Source organism: Scleropages formosus, chromosome 4 (assembly GCF_900964775.1).
Source record: "Scleropages formosus chromosome 4, fSclFor1.1, whole genome shotgun sequence".
Lineage (NCBI taxonomy): Eukaryota > Metazoa > Chordata > Actinopteri > Osteoglossiformes > Osteoglossidae > Scleropages > Scleropages formosus.
The window spans coordinates 36,540,817-36,563,523 of NC_041809.1; the positions used below are offsets into that span (position 1 = coordinate 36,540,817).

General features: G+C 47.0%; 1 protein-coding gene across 1 annotated transcript; it reads left to right on the top strand.

The window, feature by feature from the left end:
* Positions 1-1,677: 1,677 nt before the first annotated feature.
* LOC108934392 (RAS guanyl-releasing protein 2-like) lies at positions 1,678-22,132 on the top strand. The gene is made up of 17 exons (XM_018752132.2): positions 1,678-1,951; positions 9,510-9,670; positions 9,935-10,037; positions 10,246-10,302; positions 10,653-10,784; positions 10,965-11,115; positions 11,203-11,376; positions 12,520-12,636; positions 12,908-13,189; positions 13,314-13,394; positions 13,651-13,764; positions 14,683-14,798; positions 15,445-15,586; positions 16,428-16,464; positions 19,202-19,360; positions 19,770-19,835; positions 20,867-22,132. Exons 2-16 carry the CDS (start codon positions 9,553-9,555, stop codon positions 19,829-19,831), a joined length of 1,845 nt encoding a protein of 614 aa, XP_018607648.1. The 5' UTR covers positions 1,678-1,951; positions 9,510-9,552; the 3' UTR covers positions 19,832-19,835; positions 20,867-22,132.
* The last annotated feature ends 575 nt before the right edge of the window (positions 22,133-22,707 follow it).

A 22,707-nucleotide genomic window follows, 5' to 3' on the forward strand; every position in this document is an offset into this window, starting at 1 on the left:
GATGTGGCCACGTGGGCTCGGGAGTACTTTGAAAAATCATTGTCGCTCAACATAGTCCACCGTTGCATCAGGAAATGCAACTTGAAATTGAATTATGCAAAGAGGAAGCCATTTATTAATTTTGCGCACAAGCGCCGCCAAATTCTCTGGGCCCGAAGTCATCCGAGATGGACCGAAAGACGGCGGAAACGTGTTCTGCGGTCAGACGGGTCTACGTTTCAGCTTGTTTTTGGGAAAAACGGACATCGGATTCTACGTGCCAAAGATGGAAAAAGACCAGCCGGACTGTTACCAATGAAAAGTGCAAAACCCAGCCTCTGTGACGGTACGGGGGTGCATCGGTGCCCACGGCATGGGTCATCTGCATATATGTGAAGATAACTGTCGATGTGGAGGCTTACGTTGGAATTTTGGAGAGATATATGCTACTGTCAAGACGACGTCTTTTCCACAAACTCCACGTCTATTTCAGCGGGACGATGCCAGGCCTCATTCTGCATGAGTTACAACGGCGTGGCTTCGGAGACATAGAGTGCGTGTGCTTGACCGGCCTGCGCGCGGTCCGGATCCGTCTCCTATCGGAAATGTATGGCGCGTCGCGAAGAGGAGAATCGGACAACGGGAACCACGGACCGTCGAGTGGCTCAAGTCTTGCGTACAGCAAGAATGGGCAAAAATTCCACTTGGGGGGGAAAAAAAAATGGAAACAATTGATTTCTTCAGTTCCCAAACGATTACGAAGTGTGATTTAAAAGAAAAGGTGATGTGACCCAGTGGTAAACAGGCCTCTGTCCCAACTTTTTTTGAGTGTGTTGCAGGCATCAATTTCTAACTTTGTTTATATTTAACAAATAGAATTAAGTTCATCAGTGAGAACACTGACTCTTTTTTTGTCCTTTTGTCTCTTAAGGGTTCAAGTGATTCAACAGATTAGTTTTTAGTTCTGTTGTATTTTTAGAAAGTGTCCCAACTTCTCTGCAAAGGAGGTTTGTACATTTTTACTACATTTACGACCATACCGTGAATTTTTTTTTTTACAGAGGTGGTGGTGGTTAGAGCCGCTGACTTGAAAGCAGAGGAAGTGGGTTTGAATGGCCAAAGGGTAGTAGGATCGAATGAAGCACTTCCCGTAAATTGCTCCCCTAAAAGTTACCCCAGTATCACCGGCACTCTGTTTGCTGTGGGGTAAACGAAGGAACCTGGCGCAGTGCTCGTGCGCCACGGTCAGGGTTCGAACCCCCCACGAGGCCGGTGCTCTCCAGCCCTCCGCAGTTACGCTGCCAACAGGAGCTCAATGTGGTACAGTAAGCGTACTGCTGTTTTTAGACTCTAGTCCAGTGTTTTTTGCATACCACAGTAAAAGTGTACCTCCCTCACTCACACAAACACTCCACTTCTGCTCTGTAACCCTGTTTTTACCCTGCCTGTCCAAGCTTGCTTGGGCAGAGCTCCAGAGACAGGCAAGGTAAAACAAGGTTAAAAACAACGGTGAAAGAGAGCAGAAGTGAAATCAGAATGTCACAAGTGAACAACTTGTTCTAACAGCTCTGTGGACAGGGGTCTCTCTCTCTCTCTCTCTCTCTCTCTCTCTCTCTCTCTCTGCCCCCCACACACACTCTCTGTCACGAGACTCGCTCTCAGAGGCGCGCGCACACACGTTCTCTCTCTCTCTCTCTCTCTCTCTCTCTCTCTCACTGACTTAAACACACACACACTTGAGTTCCGTCTGTGCTCTTGTTTCAGTCTTTGCAGTTGTCGGTTCGCGGTGGACACGTCTCTGCGCAGCTCGACTAATAACAACAACAACAACAACAATAATAATAATAATAAGAAAATCAATCTCCTCTTCCGAAAAAAACACGTTTGCACCGAAACGACAAAACGGGACTGTTGTTGAACCAACGGCAACGTGGATGGTGTCGGATCGAGGATATTAATTAAGCCATATTAGGTAAGTAAGGTGACTTTTTACAGTGTGTTTCGTTCCTCCCCAGCACACTGCAGCTGTGCTCTCTCTCTCTCTCTCTATCTCTCTCTCTCTCACACACACACACACACACACACACACACACACACACACACGCGGCGAACTGCTCCACGTGTGTTCCGTCTCTACCGACTACCCCGTCCGTAACTCAGTACCGCATCAGCAGGGTAAACGTGGTAAGCGAAGGAGGACGTCGTGCATAGTCTTTTATCATGCGATGTCTTCCAAACTTCGTGCGTGTGCGTGTGTTTTGCGAAGGATGTCGGTATTTAAGACCTCAAGTAAACGAGAGAGACGTGCGCGCGCACACACGGCCCGTGTTACACACCGCGCTGCTTCTGCTCTCTTCACACATATTTCAGCTCTCGTCTTTTCGCGGCATAAACCCTATTCGTAATGTGTGACTCGATTTTGTTAACCTCGTTTCGGGATCGTGGAGGTCCGGAGCCTATCCTGGAATCACCATTGGGGGGTGTAGTCAAGGGTGCCCCTTGGACGGACTCCTGTCCATCATGTGGTAGAGACACACACACACACACACACACACACACTCAATTTAGAGTCACCAAGTAACCTGAAACGCGTATGTTTGGACTGTGGGCGGAAACCGGAGCGCCCGGGGAAACCATGTTTGTGATCATGTGTGGGAATATTTGCTGGTAGTGTACAGTACACTGCATTTCAGACAAGGTGGAAACTGTAAGGAGTCCCTTTGCTCTGGAAAGGAGAGGTTAGAAGGCAGGTTTCTCCTTTGACAAAACTGTGTTTTATTCTCATAACTGTAGCTCTGTTGACTCTTTATTAGAGACTGATCAATAAATGTGTCTGTTGTTGCACACGTGTTCCCTGTGTTCAGATACACTTTATTCCTCTGGAGTTCCTAGTATCCAAAGTGACTTTTTTTAGCACTCGCGCCTCCTGGGGCAAAACACCAGAATCTTTAGTCTTCACCTCGGGTACAAAATCAGCAACACTTTCACATTAACTAAGGGCACCTTGTTATCTGGAGGTCATCGGTTCGAATCCCACTCCTACTGTTGGACTTACCCTCAACTGATACAGTAAAAGTTTCTCTGGTGCCTAAATGGGTAAATCATTGTAAAGTTTCCTATCTGATGCCGAGGACACAGCTGAATAAATGACAACAGCAGCAACATGATCAAACACAAAGTTTGTTTTACTCTATTATTTTGTTTAAATTGTTTAATTTTTTGTTTTTATATTTGTGTTTGCATTTTATGTTGTTGTCTGAAGAACTAAGGGAATATCATTATAATTTTGTTGTTTTGCACAGCAGTACAATGACAAAGTCTTCAATTCAATATGAGTACTACTAATACTAGTGATCATAACAGCAACATCAGTACTAATAATCGTAATAATAATACATTTGCCTGTAGCCACTGTAGATTATGGGTCTTGCTTATGGAAATGAGGTATGAGAATATTTACACTTCATTTAACAATGAGTCAAAATACAAGGTAACATTTTCATTGTGAACCCAGAGGCTCAGCTGTCGCATTACTAATCTTCTCCTTGTTATGTTCACCCTACGAAGCTGATGGTTTCTCAGGGCTGTTCCACCGAATGTTTTAAAACTCTACTGTTACAGGACAACTTTGATAATGATGATTTGTGAGAAATGAGGAGGCAAGCTGGGTTTTGTGAAATAGCCTGCGGTGTTGCAACAAATTGCTAAATGTCTTCCTTTAGGGTGTGTTCCTCTGATCCAGGAAGGGTGGAAGCAGCCTTGAGTTGCATGACCAGTAAAGCAGCACATATCTACACACCTGCCCTTTTTTTCGTTTAAAAACATGTTTCTACTGCTGTTTGAAGCGTGTGAAAGAAAGTAGGTGAATACATTGAAAATGAAAATAATACACTGTTTCCTCAGTGTACAAAACAGCTGGGATTTTTGAGCTCTTTTGTCCCCCAGAAGTCACTTTTAGCCCTAAATAACAGGCAGCAAACATTTTACGCAGATGAACTTCGATATTTATGGGTCAGAAGCTGAGCTATAATAAGACAGATTTCTTTGACTATTTTTTATTACTCTATTTCTTTCTAACTTCTAGATGCACTAATAGACTAATCCAGAAACAAAGTTGAAACTGTTGAGGAAGCAAAATTGTTGTTGACCGATTTGTCCTGCATTTACAATGTTAACAGTCTTCTGGCTACTTGTAACATCACTGTCTCCACTTTGGTCTCCATGGTAACAGTACACCTCTTCTATCTGGCAGTGTTAGAATCCGTAGCACCCAGGAAAACTGTGTGTCTGTGATGTGAAGCGAATGCAATTAAATAATAAACTGGCAAACGTTTCTAAGCATGAAATGGTTTATAATAATGATAATTGGATAAATCTTAGTTAATGAGCAATACAAGCCATCTGTAAGTGTAGAGTAGCTGTTGTTCTGCTGTACTGTAGGTAACATACGTGTTGCTTTGGTGAAACTAGTATTTTACCCTCCTCTTTTTTCTGAGACTCATATACATTTGAGATTTGAATTAATTTACCTATTAAGTTAATCTTTTGTTAGCATTAGGTATATGGAGAGATTAAGAACAGCAACATATTAAGCATTTCTTAAATACCCAATAGCTGCTGTTTAGGAGTTTTAAAATTTATCTTTCTTGATGAATTTGGTCCAGATGTTGTAATCGACAATCTGGGATTTAATACAGCGGCGCTGTGCGTCGGGAAATTCAGGAGTGTCGACAACAACGGCAGGGATGATGGTGATGATAACAGTAATAATGACTAATAACAGCCCGGGACAAGGTTGCGCAACAGGTCATTTGGAGAAGGCATCTGTTTTTTGGTGTTTAGATGGAAGAACTGACCTTTGAACTGTTGACAATTTTGGGCTCATCCTTCAATAGGGGAGAAGCTGCTGGAGGCCGGTTTGTAGAAAGCAGTTATGAAAGTTTGTTACCTGTGTTTTGTTGCTAAAAATAGATGAAAGGTCACTCAGCCTTTTTCATGATAATGTCATTGTACCGCTTGATGTTGCACGCGGGCGCTCGTACCCAGAGCCACGGTCACAAGCCACAAGTGCGGTTGAAAGATGTCGGGCGTGCCGAGAAATCGAGCTGTGTTACACGGTTAGAGAACGTTGCCCGTTTACAGAACATAGAGCCTGCGTTCATATCGTGACTTTTCTTTTCCTCTTTTTCAAACTTCAGACGATTTGTCGCCGTTTACTAAATATAGTCAATACACAGCATGGAGCAGATTTAGACGTTGTTTCACTGCAGCTCGATTCCCTCTCGTTGACATGGAAATACAGTACGTTAAAGGGCCACGTTGGACATTTCTCACGACTCTTGTTTCCTTCCTCAACTGGAAACACCACCGACCTCCAGGTGCCCTTGAAGGTGGTGCTGCGGTGGCACCTTCACCCCCAGTAGAAAATCTAAAGGGCTCAAATGGAAAGGAAAGGAAAGCTGCCTTAGTACCCCGAAGAGCTTGGCAGGTGAAGGGTCTGTCCCCAGCACTGGGACCAGGGTTCGAGCCTCACCGCTTATGTCTGACTGTAAAGTTACACTGACTCAGCAGTAAAAGTGCAACACGGATACCTTCGGTCCCTGATTCCTCTCGTGAAGAGCAAGGGGATCAGTGGTGTTACTCTAGGCACAAAATTACCACATGGCTTTGGTCGTAAAGGAACAGTTTACATGTTATTTACCGCTCCTCGGGTATCTCCCCGCTGTGGAAACAGTGTCACTTGTTGGAGGAGCAAGAAAATCTACAGGCTGGTGAGGAGTGTTGAGCTGAGTACCTTTTGGCACCAAACGCACACACCCTGGAGCGTAGAGCCATCACAACGAGCTGACGGTAATGAGGGCTAGAGCAGAAGAGACCAAAATGATGACCTCTTTGTCGGCCTCGGAGATTTCGAACAGGGGTTCTTTGAAAGCCCAGCGTCTTGGGAGTTGGGCTTCTGGGTCTTCTCTCCATGTTTCGGAATTTCCTTCAGTGGAAGTGGTGCCAGTCTATGCTGGCAGAGCGGTGACAACGATGGGAGACAATGGGTGATGGCAAAGGGGCGTGATGAGTGACGATGATGGGAGATGAAGGCTGACGGAGACGGAGGACAATGAGTGATGGCGAAGGGAAACGATGGGGGACAATGGGTGATAATGATGGGGGATGATGGGTGACGGGTGAGTAATGGTAACGGGGACAATAGGTGACGGGGCACGATGGGTGATGGCGAAGGGAGACTATGGGGGACAATGGGTGATAATGATGGGGGATGATGGGTGACGGGTGAGTGATGGTAACGGGGACAATAGGTGACGGGGCACGATGGGTGATGGCGAAGGGAGACTATGGGGAACAGCGACGAAAGGTGATGGGACACTTCAGTGGGGGACGATGGGTGACCACAATGGGTGATGCCAATGAGGGATGATTTGTGATGGAAACGGGGGGTGATGTGTGACAGTAATGGGAGACGATAGGTGACGGCGAAGGGTGACAGGACAGCAATGGAAGACGGTGAGTGATGGCGAAGACAGACGATGGGTTACGGTGAAGGGCGATGATGGGGGGACAATGGGTGATGGGACGGTGAGCAGTGGTAATGGGGTACAATGGATTACGGTGAAGGGAGATGATAGGAGATTTCAATGGAGGATGACGATGGAAGCACGCTGGGTGATGGCGATGGGAGGCTTTCTGCCGTGGACTCCATCGCAGATACGCAGGACGGAGAAGCTGTAGGAGCGGCGTGTCCTAGATCTGCTCCAAGTTCACCTTTAATGCTTCCTGCTGTGTTTAAGATCCCCCAGCATCACGGGCCCGGGTGTCGTGTTCCGGTAGCGCGGCACTACGCCATTACCCTGACAACAAAGAGGTGTTTGAGAGCTATTCCCGGCAGCTCTGCCGGGGGGTGACAGGAGGACCCCGGGGCCTGTATTTGAGCACGTCCGCCCACCGCTCAACAAAAGGACCCCCCGAGGTGGGTGTGCTGCGTCGTGACACGCTTGTGCCGCGCTCATCTCGTCCGCTTCCCAGGAAAAAGTAGGAGGGAAGCCGGTTTTTAGCCTCTCGAATGCTGCCGAGATCAAAGGGACACAAAGAGGGAGAGCCGGGCGTGCGAAATATGGAAAATATGAAAATGATGCTCGCAGTAGAGGGAGGGGGAAAGGAAACCCGTGCGATTTGACTCGAAAATCCCTCTTTGCGCGCGAGTCACCTCTGTTGTTGAACGAGGTGACATTAAGGTGGCAAAGGGAAATTCCACGCAGAGGATTCGCCTCCTTCCCTCCACCACACTTGTGAACCTAGGAGTTTTTTTCTTTTTTTCATCACGCTCGGTTTTAAAAGAAAACCAGCCATTTGGTTTCTGAGAAATTTATCGTGGTGTATTTAAATTTTTTTTTTTCCAATATTCTGTTCTGTATTTTTAAATGTCAGTATCGGCCTTGAACGTAGCACTCGCTCTGCTCTGAGTCTGTATACTACATGCATAAAATAATGATAAAAATGAATATGTACTAATAATTACTATACTAATAAATTATGATATAGACTTTAAATAGATGCCATAAGTCCTTGGTTACAAGACATAAGAAAGAAAGTTCTAGATTTCCTTCCTTAAATTTTTCAGTGTCTGTTTTTCAACAGTTGACGGCTATGGGGTTATTAATCCCAGTGAGGTTCAGTAGGTCATTCAAAACCCACATTGATCTCTGGGTAACCCCCCCCCCCCCCCCCCCCCCCCATCGTGGTTAGAATGATGTGATGTGTTCAGTCCCCAGATAACTGCACAGCAAATAAAACCCATCAGAACAAGGTGCTTTGGTGTGAGAAGTGACCGCGGAACATTTGTGTCACATATGTCACAAGTTATTGCTTTATGCCAAGTTGTTGAGTAACAGTTTTTATTGCTGTGCTGTATGAACCAGCATAAGCCAGAGCAAAACTGTATATATGTATGTGTGTTTGTGTCGGGGGGGTTGGGTGATCACAGGTTTTATTTGCTACATTTACTTGAAGTGTAGTGTACTGCTGTTCTCCTACCCGTAGTGCAGCCCGTGTTTCAGCGTTTAGTCATCATGCTGTGTGAAAAACACTAATTTGCATACCGTGTCGGTTAGGTTTACTCGTGTTTTGTGTCGCGCTCAGGTCTGTGACCCAGTGACAGAGTGTGAGAGTGTCACAGAATTAGACATGGGTCCCTGTGTCTTTGTTCTTACAGATTTGGACGGCGAGTCCCTCTGAAAGCTCTTCTTACACTAAGGTTTTCACAAATATACCTCTTTCTTTCTAATATAAGACTTCCTAAATGTGTGTGAGATGCCGGAGACTCTGAAGGTGCAGTGAGTGAATTCACGTTTTTACACTGTATTTCCTGTGCTTTAGCTTGTTTACCGTGATCAGTTTTCAGTTCTGCGTTACACTGAATTCTTTTCTGATGCTTAAAAGAGCAGAGAAAGAGGGAAAACGCATTGCGAGCAAAGAGTTGTTCAATGTGCTCGAACATGCAAGACCACAAAAACCATCCTGTACAAGAAGTAATCCTCGATACACTTCCACCAGCGCAGTGTATGCACCCTGGGGCGGCTGGTACCCTAGTGGCGCTGTCTTTGGACCCAAAGGTTGCAGGTTCGACTCCCGCTGTAGTTGTGCTACCCCTGAGTAAGGTATTTACTTTAGATGTTGAGCTTTATGAAATGAACTGGCAACCTTTGGATTCAAAGGCAGCATCTCTAACCACTGTGCCACCAGCTGCCCCCATAAATAGCTTTTAAAAAGTTTTTATCCAGCAGTACAAGTGTATGTAGTGTATGTTTGTGTATTTAAGGTTAGGTGGACGATGATGTATGAATGAGTGACCCAGTGTAAGTAGTGTCTCTAGCAGTGTAAGTCACACGGTGAATACAGTGTGTGGGCTGATAGCATTACATAGAGTTCATTGGAAGTCGCTTTGGACAGAAGCGTTTGCTAAATAAATAAATTTAATGTATTTTATGCTGTCATCATAAAACCATAAATTAAGGAAGTAATGAAGATTAGTTTTCTTTATATTCGCTTGAGGGGGGTGCGGTGGAGCAGCCGGTTTGGCCGGGTCCTGCTTTCCGGTGGGTTTGGGGTTCGAGTCCCGTTTGGGGTGCCTTGTGACAGACTGACATCTTGTCCTGGCTGTGTCCCCTCCCCCTCCAGCCTTGCTCCCTGTGTTACCGGGTTAGGCTCCGGCTCGCCGCGACCCCGCTTGGGACACGTGTGTGTGTGTGTGTATTCGCTTCTGGCACACTCCAAGTTAAGTGGAACTGGTAGCGTTCCTCAAGGTCTGAAGGACCCACAGTAAACTTTCTGAAATGCAGAGTCATGGTGAACACACAGGCGGTGGGTTCCAAAAAGCCAAGGCAGTTATCGGGTCTTGCTGCCACTCTGATGGACGCTTTATTTTAAGGCATCCTCTTGAGCCCAAGTCCCACAACTGTAGAAATGACCTCATTTCTTTAGAATGGGCTCTTATTTTTGTGGTGCCTCCTGTGTTTTTAAAGGCGGGCCGGGGTTCAAGCTGAGGAGAGCGGCGAACCCACGGGAATGAAAACTCAGAAAGAGGAGGAGTGCAGGACCGACACCGAGAGGACCATGGCGGCTGTTTGGGCGGAGCAGTCGGCGCCAGTGGAAGAGCTGGTGGAAGCCTGCATCGGGGCCTTTGGTCAGTGCTTCGCGCCCTGGATTCTCCGTCGCTTTCGACCCCGTTCTCTGGCTGCAGCCTTCATACAACTGCTCTTGCAGCGCTCTTAGATCTCCACGTCCACGTCGTTGCTCTAACGAGGGAGCGGCTCTCCCATTAATGTCTCAGTAAAGCACTGGATGTTGGCTGTGACCTCTGAGAAGATTTGAAAGTGTTGTTTTGAGATGTTCGGCCGCAACCCGATGTCAACGGCAGCTGCTTTGAGCGCAATACGTGTTCTTTCAGGTGAGGACGGCACCCTGCAGGAGGCATCTCAAGTGCGCATGTTCCTCATGATGCACCCCTGGTATCTCCCCTCAACAGAGCTGGCCAAGAGGCTCCTCCTCAAGTATCCTTCACCACCGTTGAGATGGTCCAGTGCCTGAACTGTAGCCTCGATGTAAACTTGGGGTTACGGCCAACAACGAGCCTTGGCTCGGCAGAGAAGTTGCGCTCTCGCTCCTAGGAGAGTTTCTGAGGTCATTGTTTGTCATCGTTGATCATTGTTGGATCAAATCTAAATGCACGAGCCACGATGTTCCTCAACTACAAAACAGGTCACAGGAGGGAAGCTGCTCTGTGAGTTACAGGGCAAAAATTTGCCACTTGGTCAGGTAAGAAGAAACTGGCAAATAATTACTGGGACACTATGTTCTGGAACTTCTCTCACACTCTCATGTCCATGTTTGTATTGGCACTGTGTGTGTGTGTGTGTGTGTGTGTGTGTGTGTGTGAACAGATGCACAAAAGTGTTCCCCAAACACACAAACATAGATCAGTTTTGAAATATAAACAAGTAAACGTTCAAACATCCCAGTGGAACGCTTTCGTCATACTGAATGGTGCTCAAACCACGAAGGCCGTCATCCTCAAACGTATCTGTAACAACCCTTTGACACAAAATTCAGTAGGTTTAGTGAAAGCACAGTAAACTACCCAAGAGTCTCTTTTTTTACCCCTGTAGGTACTGGATCTCGGAATTTCCTGCAGAGTTTGATCTGAACCCAGAGCTGGCGGAGCAGATCAAAGGGCTGAAGGATGTTCTGGTCCAGGAGGGACATGAGCTCCAAAGTCAGCTCATTGACATTGACAGTGTGTAAGTGTCTCCCAGCCTGTCGCCACCTCTTCTTTTAGCTTTTTTTAAATCCAGGTGTGAAATTGTTGTGTTTCCAGTGTTCATTTCACCGCGCGAAATAGGAAGGGTTGGCAGCTGTGCTTAAGAGTGAGCCAAACTGCTGCCGCCAAACATCCAAGGCTGCGGTTCTGCCTTCTCCAGGCCATCATATGAGTGGAAGCGACAGGTTACCAGGCTGGGCAGCGCCGTCACCAAGAAAAGGAAGATGTCTCTTCTCTTCGACCATCTGGATGCCAGCGAACTGGCAGAGCACCTCACTTACCTGGAGTACAAGTCTTTCTGCAAGATCCTGGTGTGTTTTGCAGGGGGGGACGGGTGTCGCCAGGCTTCATCCGTATCCTTTTGCTGGGTTGTCTGATCCACCTTCCTGGGTCCTCAGTTCCAGGACTACCACAGTTTCGTGATGCACGGTTGCACTGTGGACAACCCCATCCTGGAGCGCTTCATCACCCTCTTCAACAGCGTGTCCCAGTGGATCCAGCTCATGGTCCTGAGCAAACCCACGGCACCACAGAGGGCCCAGGTCGTCACTCACTTCATCACGGTGGCCCAGGTGAGCATCACCAGCCTACTGGGAGGCGTGACGGTTAAGGGCGCGGACTTTGTAACGGGGATCGAGCTTAAGGAGCTAAAAACTGAAAATGCGCATCATGACATAATTCCAAGTGCCGAAAGGTTTCTGGTACCGTTGGAGTAAATGGTGTGAAGGAGGCACGTTGAACTGAATCTCCGCTGGCCTGTGTGTCTGCTTATTTTCATTAAAACAATTTCCCTGCCTTGAATAGTTCACTTAGTAGCAAGTTAATCTCTTCTATTTATACTGACATCCTACCCCCCCCAAAGAATAGACTGTTTATTTAAGAAATTCTGGCACGCAGGGCAATGAGAACTTCCCGAATGCAAGGAATGGTGGAGCAGCAGGTAGTGCTGCTGCCTCACGGCACCTAGGCTGTGCGATCGGATGTAGGTTTGGTCCCCGCTTGATCTGTGTGGAGTGTGCATTCTCCCTCTGTGTTCCTCCAAGTGCTCTGGTTTCCTCCTGCGGTCCAAAGATGAATTTCACATGAACCGGTGACTTTCAATTGGCTGTCGTGTGTGTGTGTGTGTGTGTGTGTGTGTGTGTGTGTGTGTGTGTGTGTGTGTGTCGCATTCCTCTGGTGCATCTGAGCGTCGTAGAGTCTCCTTGGAAAAAGGTGTCAGCGAGACGCTACATCGTATATGTTTTATGTCTCTATGCTAAATGGAAAAAATGTAAATGTGCAATACCTGTGGATATTAGCTTGATTTATTTAATTTTAAAAAAAAAAAGCAAATATTGTGGAAATACAGCGATTAAATGAGAATGTGTTGAGTTTGACTTTATTTATAAATAAATAAATAATATATATATAAAAAAAATACAAATAATAAATAAATAAATGTAAACGTGTTTAGTAAGAAGGGTTACTCCAGTAAAATGTTGTACTCTGGAGAATCACATGACCAGGTCTCCCTTCAAATCGTGTTCCTTTCGGGAGAAAATCGTCCTCTTCCTTTCTCTTTGTCGTTCCCTCTTTGGCACTCGGTCCCACTCCCTTTGATCCCCTGGCATTTAATTTAATTTAATCTCCGCTCTTTGCTCTTCTTTCTTCAATTAAAAACAATCTTTCTCTTCCCTCTCGGTTTCGGGACCCGTCGCCCTGCGTCACGGCGCCAGAGACTGCTGCAGCTGCAGAACTTCAACACGCTGATGGCGGTGGTTGGCGGCCTCAGCAACAGCTCCATCTCTAGGCTCAAGGACACGCAAGCGCACATCGGCGGCGACGCCAGCAAGGTAGGCTGTCCGCGCGGACGTCTCTCTGCGTTCGCGTGAAACTCCACTCGTACGTCTCCTCGTAGTCGGAAGCTCCGAAGGCTGCGTGACCGAGTCCCTCGGGGCTCTTCTGCCCCGAAACTCCATCCGAGTTGCCGTAAATATCCGAGCTGCGAAAATAGCCAAAGATGTAACGTCTTTCTTGGCTCGCCATCTTGGAAACGCCGTACGCTTGGCAGTCTGACTTTGGGTCCGCGTGCGACTCGCCGGTTGACCCCGCTCTCCCTTCCAGACGTTCAGAAACCTGACGGAGTTGGTGACGTCCTGCGGGAACTACAGCCAGTACCGGCGCTGCTTCGCCGAGTGCACGGGCTTCCGCTTCCCGATCCTGGGCGTGCACCTCAAAGACCTCATCGCCGTGCACGTGGCCCTGCCCGACTGGGCCGACGCGGCGAAGACGCAGGTCAACCTGAACAAGACCAGGCAGCTGTATGCCATCCTGCAGGAGCTGGCGCTAGTGCAGAGCACGCCGCCCAGCATGGAGGCCAACACGGACCTCCTGAACCTACTCACGGTTTGTCTCCGTGGCTCCAGCCTCATGGGTGTTGGGGGGGGCGTTTCCTCAGCTGCGCAGCGCAGTGGGGTGGGGGGTGGGGAGTGCAAGTGCTCATACCTCTGCTGTGTTTACATCCTGCCAGGTGTCGCTGGATCAGTACCACACAGAGGAGGAGCTCTACCAGCTGTCCCTACAGAGGGAGCCCCGCAGCACCAAGGCAGCTGTGAGTACCTGGGAGTGGGGGTGGGGGTGGACAGAAACCCAAGAACAAAGTGTCGGCGACCTGGATTCAGTGTTCTTTTCCAGGCGGACGGAGGTGTTGTTCTGGGCTCGTCTCACCCCTGCTCTACGTTGAACTTCCAGTGCGGTGGAGGTGGCAGCAGCACAGGGCTCATTCCTGTTTTCGATCAGAACCCTCGTGCTACATGTCAGTGCGCAGAACTCAAGCTCACATCCTTGTTTTTCTGTCTTCGCGCCAGGCTTCCAGCTCTAGTAGCGAGAAGCAGCCTTCTGTGATCGATGAGTGGGCGTCTTCCGTGAAGCCCAAAGCTGACCCTGCCATCATCAGCAAGCACATTGAAAAGATGGTTGAGGTACAAGCCCTGCCGCTCCTTTGCGGTGTCCTGTTTAGGTTCGGCGTGGTATCGGTAACCATCAGCAAGTGACAAACAGTGGCTGAGAGAGTTTGGGCTCCTAGAGGAAACTGTGGAATACCTCAACTGTGTATGTTCAGAGTGTGAACTAATCAGACAGACATTGACAGTATAGTTGTCAAATATTACATTTATTCAGGTAGCTGATACTTTTCTCTAAAGCAGCTTCCAATTATTTCCCCATTTATACAGCTGGGTAATTTTACAGGCTCAATTTAGGGTAAGTACCTTGCTCATGGGTATTATAGCTGGAGGTGGGAATCGAACCTGCAACCTTCAGGTCCAAAGGACACAGCTCTAACCACAGAGCGACCGGCTGCCCCGCGTTACTCACCCCTCCCAGCCAGTTTGCTGTATATGCGACTGATTTTGATGATGAAACGTGGAATAAGTGGTTTTCATTTGTGATTTAATTATCGCTAATGTATTCTTCACTTCTTCTGTTTTCATTATTAAAGATGTATGAAAATGGCAGATGTGTTTCCAGGGAAAGAAACTTTATTGGCTCTTAAGTGGTCTTAGCCAGAGCGTCTCCTTAAACAGGGTTTTGGGGAAACTCATAAATACACAAAATGCTCTCTGCTCCTGCAAAGAGAACTATGAATAACTAAGGAGTTTCAGAAGAGCAAACATCCAGTTTTCAGTAAATGTTTTTTTCTTTTTTCTTTTTTTTTTTTCTCTCCCTCTGAAATGCATTTCCCCCCCATGTCTCTATGAGATCCAGTTCGCTCTGTGCCAATTGCCCTTCGTTCTTTTGCGGATTGAGAATTTTGTCCTCGGCGGATTTCCGCTCCCTTTGACCCTCCTGCTCCCAGAGAGGGGTGTCGAACCTTCACGACTTATGCTTCGCTTTTCTAGTCAGTCTTCAAAAATTTCGACACGGATGGGGATGGACACATCTCTCAGGAGGAATTTGAGAGCATTAGGAGCAACTTCCCGTATCTCAGCAAGTTTGGAGAACTAGATACAGATCAGTGAGTTTTTGCTGAGTAATTATTCCGCAGATGTGTTTATTATCTTCTGCTTTTTTTCCCTCTGTTCTCTTCCCTTGTTTTGTCTGAGGTGTCTACATCTCCCTTTCTCTCAGCCTCTGTCTCTGTGTGTGTATATATACAGTACACACCCTATATATAAACGTATGTAGCATAATGAATACATGTTCTGCAACATTTTTTCATTCCGCAAACTCTTTTCTCCAAAGTAACTTATGATGCTGATCTGCTTACAATTATTTACCAATCTCAGTAGTTTTACTAGGCCAATTTAGGGTAAGCACACTGCTCCAGGGTACCACAGCTGGAGGTGGGATTCAAACCTGCAACCTTTGGCTCGAAACGTAGCAGCTGTAACCACTACGCTGCCAATTGTCCCCTGAAATGTGTTTGATCTTGTTTAACCTTGTAGGTAGTAAGTATGTAACATACCTGTAAGTGCTGAATGTTAAACTATATGTCATATTATGAGTCTCACTGACGGCACAGTGCATTCTTGTTGCCGGAGGTATTTTCGGTAAATGAAATCCATCCTACGTGACTGTCGTCTGCGGTGTCAGCCGGGATGTTTTACTTTATTTTCGCCCTGGTGTCCGGCGAAACTTATTCGGAGGACGTTTTCCCGCAGGGACGGCAGGATCAGTAAAGAAGAGATGATCGATTACTTCATGAAAGCCAGTTCCCTGCTCAACTGCAAGATGGGCTTCATCCACACCTTTGCAGAGACCACCTGTGTGAAGCCCACCTTCTGCGTCCACTGCGCCGGCCTGGTGAGCGCCGGCCGTCTCCTCGTTGCGCCGCTTCTAGTCCAGGGCGACTTTCCTCGGAAGACGCCCTTTATCCTCACGCGTACGAACGTCAGGGCTGCGGAGTCGGGACACTAAACCTCCGACTCCAGTGACCCACTAATTGCTTCCGACTCCGAGCCCGCAGCCCCGCCTAATAGTTGCACGTTATTTTGGGGATTCGACTTATCTGGCGAATATCGGCCTAAACCTGCATTACGCCTCTAATTCTTGGGGGTCCGCTTACACGCCGGCACATACGGGACGTTTAGTCGGAGTCGGTACATTTTTTCCGACTGCGACTCCGACTCCACGGTGCTGACAAATGTGACATTGCTAACCGTGTTTTTACACTGATTAAGCTCTCCCCCCCCACCCCCCCTTGTCAGCAACGAGGGAGTAAGTTTGACTTCCCAGAATCGCCAGGAGTTGCGCACAAATAAGGAAATGGCCCTAGAGAGGGTTTAAAAAAAAAAGGGGGGGAGGTCAAAGGTCAGCGCTTTGGCCGAGGGAGGGCAGGGATGGAGAGAGACGCGTGGTGTGTTTTGATAGAGTCAGCGCGAGGAGGGAAAAACAAAAAGATAAGCGCCTCGCTGAAAAACAGCTAAAGTATTTCCTGCCTTCAGTTTCCTGTTGGCCTCTCGCCAAACACAATATCTACGTTCCCCTCTCGTCACGTGACGCTTGTGGCGAGAAAAACACTCCAGCCGCGTTAGAGCGCGCCGAGTCGCCCGGCTGCCGAACGAGGGCCCGCTTTTGGTTCAGTTCCCTCCTCCGGGGGTTGTGATGCTGCCGTGGTTTTGCTGACTCTCATCTGTCTTTTCAGATATGGGGGTTTTACAAGCATGGATACAAATGTAAAGGTGAGGAAATAGAGCTTTTAAACATCATCTTGCACCTTCAGTTTACATTTATTTATCAGACACTTTTCTCCAAATCAACTTCCAATGGACTCTGTGCAGTGTTATCAGCCCACACACCTTATTCACCAGGGTAACTTACACTGCTAGATACACTACTTACACTGGGTTGCTCATCCATACATCAGTGGAACACACACTCGCTCTCTCTGTCACTCACACACTCTGGGTGAACCTGAACAGCATGTCTTTGGAGTGTGGGAGGAAACCAGAGCACCCGGAGGAAACCCACACAGACAAGGGGAGAACATGCAAACTCCACACAGACTGAGCAGGGATCGAACCCGCATTCTCTTGCGCCACCCAGGCCCTCTGAGACAGCAGTGCTGCTCACTGTGCTGCCTAGCTTACACGGTCATTCAGCTTTATATTTCTCACAAAACAAAAAGTGCATCGCATTGAAAGGAGAGATTCAAATACAGACGTATGATTCCAGAGTACAGTCAGTTTGTCGCATACCACGGTATGAACCAGTGTACGTCACACGAGTAGCTGCACGAAGCTTTTTCCGTTATTGCACAATTTCCAGCGGCACAATTATTAAACATAAATATTTACACGTTGGGGGGGCGCGGTGGCGCAATGGGCCGGGCCGAATCCCTCTCTCTGTTCGAGTCCCGCTTGGGGTGCCTTGCGATGGATTGGTGTCCTGTCCCGGGTGTGTCCCCTCCCCCTCCAGCCTTGCGCCCCGTGTTGCCGGATTAGGCTCCGGATCGCCATGACCCCGCTCGGGACAAGAGGCTTCGGACTCTGTGCGTTTGTTTGTTTGTTTGTTTGTTTGTTTGCACATGCGTACGTGTGTATATTTACACGTTTTCCATGACCTGTGAGATCGGCGGAGAAGAGAGTCCGAAACAGGTGCTTTTACCATCTTCTAACCGGAGATCCTGAAGTAATTTGTACAAATATCCGCTGCTCTTCATGATGAACTACAGTAAATTGGTACCACATTGAGGTCATCATGATGCCGTTTCGGACTTTTTCCAGAACTTCCAATTTCCGACCATTTTGATTTTAACGATTTTGACGCTTGTACGGTTTTCAGGCACCTCCAGCCATCTGAGGTCCCACTAATGCTCTGTAGTGAGGTGTCAACTTGTCTTACATCTATTCGTGACGCTTTTCTCCAAAATGACTTGTGATGTCAATCCACCTACAATTATTTACCCATTTATACCCCTGGCTAATTTTACAGGAGTCATTTAGGGTAAAGTACCTTGCTTAAGGGTACTACAGCTGGCAGTGGGAATTGAGCAGGTGACCTTCTTGTCCAAAGGCAGCAGCTCCGACTACTGCGCTACTAGCCGTTCACCTGCTTGTATCTCGAGTTTTCGAGATTTTTTGTAATTAATGTACCGTTTTTACCTGTTCATTATTTTAGCCGTTTGTGCCGTCGACGGGGAACAGGAATCGGTGCGGAGTCATTAATTACCAGAATTGTGATGCTCCATCGTTGCTAAGTGCGTCTGCGCTGCGTGGGGAAGGAGACCAGCAATGCCGTCGGACTGTGAGAAACACCAAGAATGTGAGGAAAAGCAGAGAGATGTGGAAGAACCCGGAGCCTGAAGCCCATTGGCGCACGCAGACGCTTGGCGTCCAAATCGATCCATTTTTCGACTGCTGGGTGACGACTGTGGAAGGCACAGCAGTGGAGTCGCTCTGCAGGCCTCTCGCATGACATCTCCTCCTTGTCTCATCCGCTTTGCTCCTTCCATCTATTTGTTTTCACTAAATGCTCAGCCAATTTGTTTGTGATCCGGAGCGTAAAACGAGGTGGAGGCCAGACAGGTTCGCCACGATCCAGCAGGGTCGCTGTGCCGCTCGCTGAGGGCAAAGTGGAGCGGCGCTGCGGGCGGACAGCGGTCGTCCCACAGGGCCAACGAGACACCCTGTTCAGCAAGAAGAAGAAGAGCAAGAACAAGAAGGAGAAGAGAAAGAAAGTTTCCGTTGTGGTGGAACGACCTCCCCTGTCACTCAGAACTGCTGAATCTCTGTCCGCATTTAAAAAGAGTCTTAAAACTCATCTCTTCCAGACTCACTTCGCCCATCATCTCTTAAGTTCTTGTAAGGTGTAGATGTTCATGTTCTGTAACCTTAAGAGGTTGCCAGATAAACCTTTACACAGCCATTCCTGTAAAGTAACGTAAATGTTTATATGTATCTCAAAAAAATGATCAGGAATCCTCGATATTGTGATAAAGCTTTATGCAGCTACTCGAGTGATGATCATTGGTTCATATGGCGGAAGGAAACAAATTAAGTGCGCTTAAGAATCACACGTTTGCATCTAAGTGTCTCTTCCTGATCATGTAATGAACACACTGTATTTTCTATGAGATGTTCGTCGCTTTGGAGAAAAGTGTCTGATAAACGAAAACATGTCAATGTAGAAGAAGAAGAAGAAGAAGAAGAAGCACACTGAAGACGCACTGCCCTCTTTCTTTACTCTGCGGTGCAGAGGTTTGACAGAGCAGTAGTGACATGTTATTCGCGGATTAAGATGAGAACAATAGTTAAAAGCGTAGCGAATGATTCACTTTGGTTTACTTTATTTACTATGTTATTTACCGCCACTGAGGTTTGATTTGTTCCCGCAGTGCAGCTTGTATAGATCACAGGTTAATACTGTATCTATTTCTCTTGTGTTCTTTCTCTCTCACGCACACACACACTCACACAGCTTGCGGCGTGTACTGCCACAAGGCCTGTCGGAGCAGCGTGGCTGTCGAGTGTCGCAAGCGGACCAAGAGCATCAGCCACGAACGCCCCCCCTTCCAGCACACTCGCTCCTACAGCTTCCCCCTGCCGGCGAAGCCCCCCTCCGCAGTGCAGAACACAGGTACCCCCACCCCCACACCCCCCTTAATACCCCAGCGGCCTCAGCCAGGTGGCGCTGAAGCTCCGCACTTGAAAGGAGGATCTAGTACCTTTCCGGAATGTTCCTCTACACTTTGAGCCTGTTGTCTTCTAACGCTGTAGTGTGTGTTTTTTTTTTTTTTTTGTTGAGAGTCTGATCCTTCACACACACCTTTACCAACCCTTACCAGCATTTTGTAGCTTTACAGATGATCCTTTGCATCTCAGACTGCGGTTTTATTATAATTTTTTTTTTTCCCTCAAGGGGCCGTTAGGACATGTTTGTCTGCACTTTGCTTTTAATGTGGTTTCATTTGAATATTTTTAATATGATTTGTATGTTTGTAGTGGGAATGTTGGGAGAAACATCTGTCTGCTTTTTGCCCTCCTAGTCATCAAAGAGGAAGAAAAGGAGTCATCGTTTGAGGATGAAGTGTTTGACGTCCACCTATGATGAGGTAAGGAATACAGATAATTTCTGAGATGAACCATAACAAAATACATCGGTTCATCAGCTTCTCACAGCCGGGACTGAAAACCTGTTTATAGGTGAAAAGTTACTTTTACCAGGGTGTCACAAGCGGTGAAAGCTACAGGTGTGGTCTGGGTGGACCGTGGACCCGACATCGTCGGTCCAGCGCACTGGGACACGTGTTAACGCTATTAGTGACAAGTTACATTGTAACAAAAACTATTTTAAAATTATTAAAAAAAAAAAAAAAAGAATAATTTCCCAGCCTCCTGTTCAGTCCTGATTGCTGATCGATTTTTCCCACAAGTGTGTGTGTGTGTGTGTGTGTGTGTGTGTGTGTGTGTGTGTGTGTGTGTGTGTGTGTGTGTGTGTGGGGGGGGGGGGGCCATTTCAACTGTATCATCTACACAATCAATAAAAGGCCAATAATACAGAGATCCATTAATCTAATTCTGTGAAAATGTTTAACACAGCTATAATAAATAAATGCGAGATGTATACGACTTCTCACTTTGTTTCGTTTTTACCCTTGAGCTGCATAAAATTTTGATTATGATTGTTTGACGGGGTGTGACTGCAAAAATGAACAAAGATTTTTCTTTGAAAATTAATAATAACCTGAACATTCACTGCATTGAGGAGCCAGTGTACATATTTTAATTTTTTTTTTTTTTTTTTTTTTTTACATCTAGTTATGATCGCGCTTAGTCTTTTATTGGTTTATATGTCTAATTTCTACATGATAACTTAATGCTGATAATGATAATTATCTAATCATTCTTAATCAGGCAAAATGAATTTCTGCTTTTGCAGAAATTTTGATTTAGGAGAATTATTGAAGCTAAGTAATATTCTGACTTATTGAACGCCAAAAAAAAAAAGAATAAAGACGACTCGGTGATATTATGTGATTCATCTTGATGAAGGACTGAGATGAGGGTAGAAAGAGTCCCTGAATGAATTGATTTTTTTTTTTTTTTTTCCCCTCTCCTCTCTCTTCTCTTCTCCTCCCGGAAGCGATGACACACTGGAGCCTGGCACACACGTCTGCGCTGGACAGTTGTGTCAACAAGGACGCCACCAGCGAGGGAAAACAATGGAACAGTGTGAAGCTGTTGTTCTGCCAAAAAGGGGGCTGGAAGGGCACCGCGTTACAAACACCTTTCGCTCACGGCTGTTTTTAAATTCTTCCTGCTTCTTCGTAATGCTGCGACCTGTGCCGTTTATTGCTCGTTTCCCCCTCTTTTCTGCTTCGGCGCAGAAGGTGCGTTTCGGTTTTACCTCCCGGCGTTTATGACGGTGCGTTAGGGTCGTCGCCGAGCCATCCGCCGTTTCGCACCGAGCGCGAGGGTGCTGGACGCTGGGGGTCCTCGAGCGGTGGCAGGAGCACGTCTGCAGTCCTGCACTGAGCTCGGTGACGTGCGCCTTGGAAAACCGGTGAACGCCCGCGCTGATCTGGGCCTGGTGTCTCTGTTCTCGGCACACGCTCTACAGTACCCTGTTTTCACTTTGTTTTCTGCTTAATGATGCTGATGTGATTTGGCTGCTAAACGGAGCCTTGAGCAACCAGACGAACGGCGTCCGGCGTCCAGCGTCCAGCATCCAGCGTCCAGTGCAGACGTAACCTGGTACCAGTAATAATGTAATAACTGAAGAGCCACCCTCAGTGCTTGGGGAACGCCAAACTCGTGTCGAACACCTCTCTCGGTGTCCTGCTCCCATGGGCATCGTCCACTTTCTCGATGCTGCAATACACATAGTGAAAAGCATGTGCACTGTTGATACAAGGTCAGTGTTCATTGGCTGAATGACGCAGGAGTGTTTTGCTTGCTGAGTAAAATGCTCAAACTGCTGAAAGTCAATCAAAGTTTTAAACGATAATTTTTTTTTTGCTTTAAAACAACTGCTTTCCAGTAGCCCATCTCTGCAGATGGCAGAAAAGAGGCTCATTTCACTTCGCCTTCGCTTCTGCAGCCCCTTGTGGCTCCATTGGCACCGGAGGGAGTTAATTTGCCCTCCGCTGGGTGGAGCTCTTGTTCCGTGTTTATTTCTAGCAGCGGTAAAAAATCCGTTCGGTGCACTTCGCTGGCCTTCTGCTCAACCTGCCGAATTGTTCCGGAAGGGCTAGCGGGTAAACTGTACACAGGAGTACAAACACTGAGCACCAGCACAGTCAAAAGTTTTCCGAAGAACTTCAGAAAACGGAGACAAATTCATTAACAGTTATTGACTGAATTTTTTTTTTTTTTTTGGTGTATTGCAAAAACAAAGTCCTTGGCTGAGATACAGAAGCGCACCATTTTAATTTCTCTCCTTGGCACTGGCCATTTTTCCATAATTAAAACAATAAGTGGCCCCCTGTGAATTTTCGCCCTTCCATTATTGATAGGAGGTACTGAGAGCCTTTTTGTAAATCTGTGCTTCTGGTTTAAAGGTGTGGTTCGTAATTGTTTTGTTATATTACTGCTAACTTGCATATTCACAAGGTTTTACTTCATTGGATACCACCTTTTATGTACATATGGCTCATTAAAACCATGTCTTTGTGTTCTGATTCTGTACCCAATTCTCACGTTTTACATTTATTTAATGTTTTTCTCCAGAGTGATTTACAATGTTAATCTATTTACAGTTATTTGCCCATTTATATTGCTGGGTGGCACAGCAATAGGGTGTTGTGGTGGTGTAGGAAAGCGTAGGTTCGATCCCCGCTCAGTCTGTGTGGAGTTGGCATGTTCTCCCTGTGTCTGCGTGGGTTTCCTCCGGGTGCTCTGGTTTCCTCCCACACTCCAAAGACATGCTGTTCAGGTTCACCCATAGTGTGAGTGACAGAGAGAGTGTGTGTTCCACTGATGTAT

Coding starts and splice junctions, on each gene's coding strand:
- LOC108934392 (XM_018752132.2), top strand. CDS start 9,553: ATGAAAACTCAGAAAGAGGAGGAGTGCAGGACCGACACCGAGAGGACC. Junction 13,190..13,313: donor ACCTCCTGAACCTACTCACG/GTTTGTCTCCGT, acceptor ACATCCTGCCAG/GTGTCGCTGGATCAGTACCA. Junction 13,395..13,650: donor CCCGCAGCACCAAGGCAGCT/GTGAGTACCTGG, acceptor TCTTCGCGCCAG/GCTTCCAGCTCTAGTAGCGA.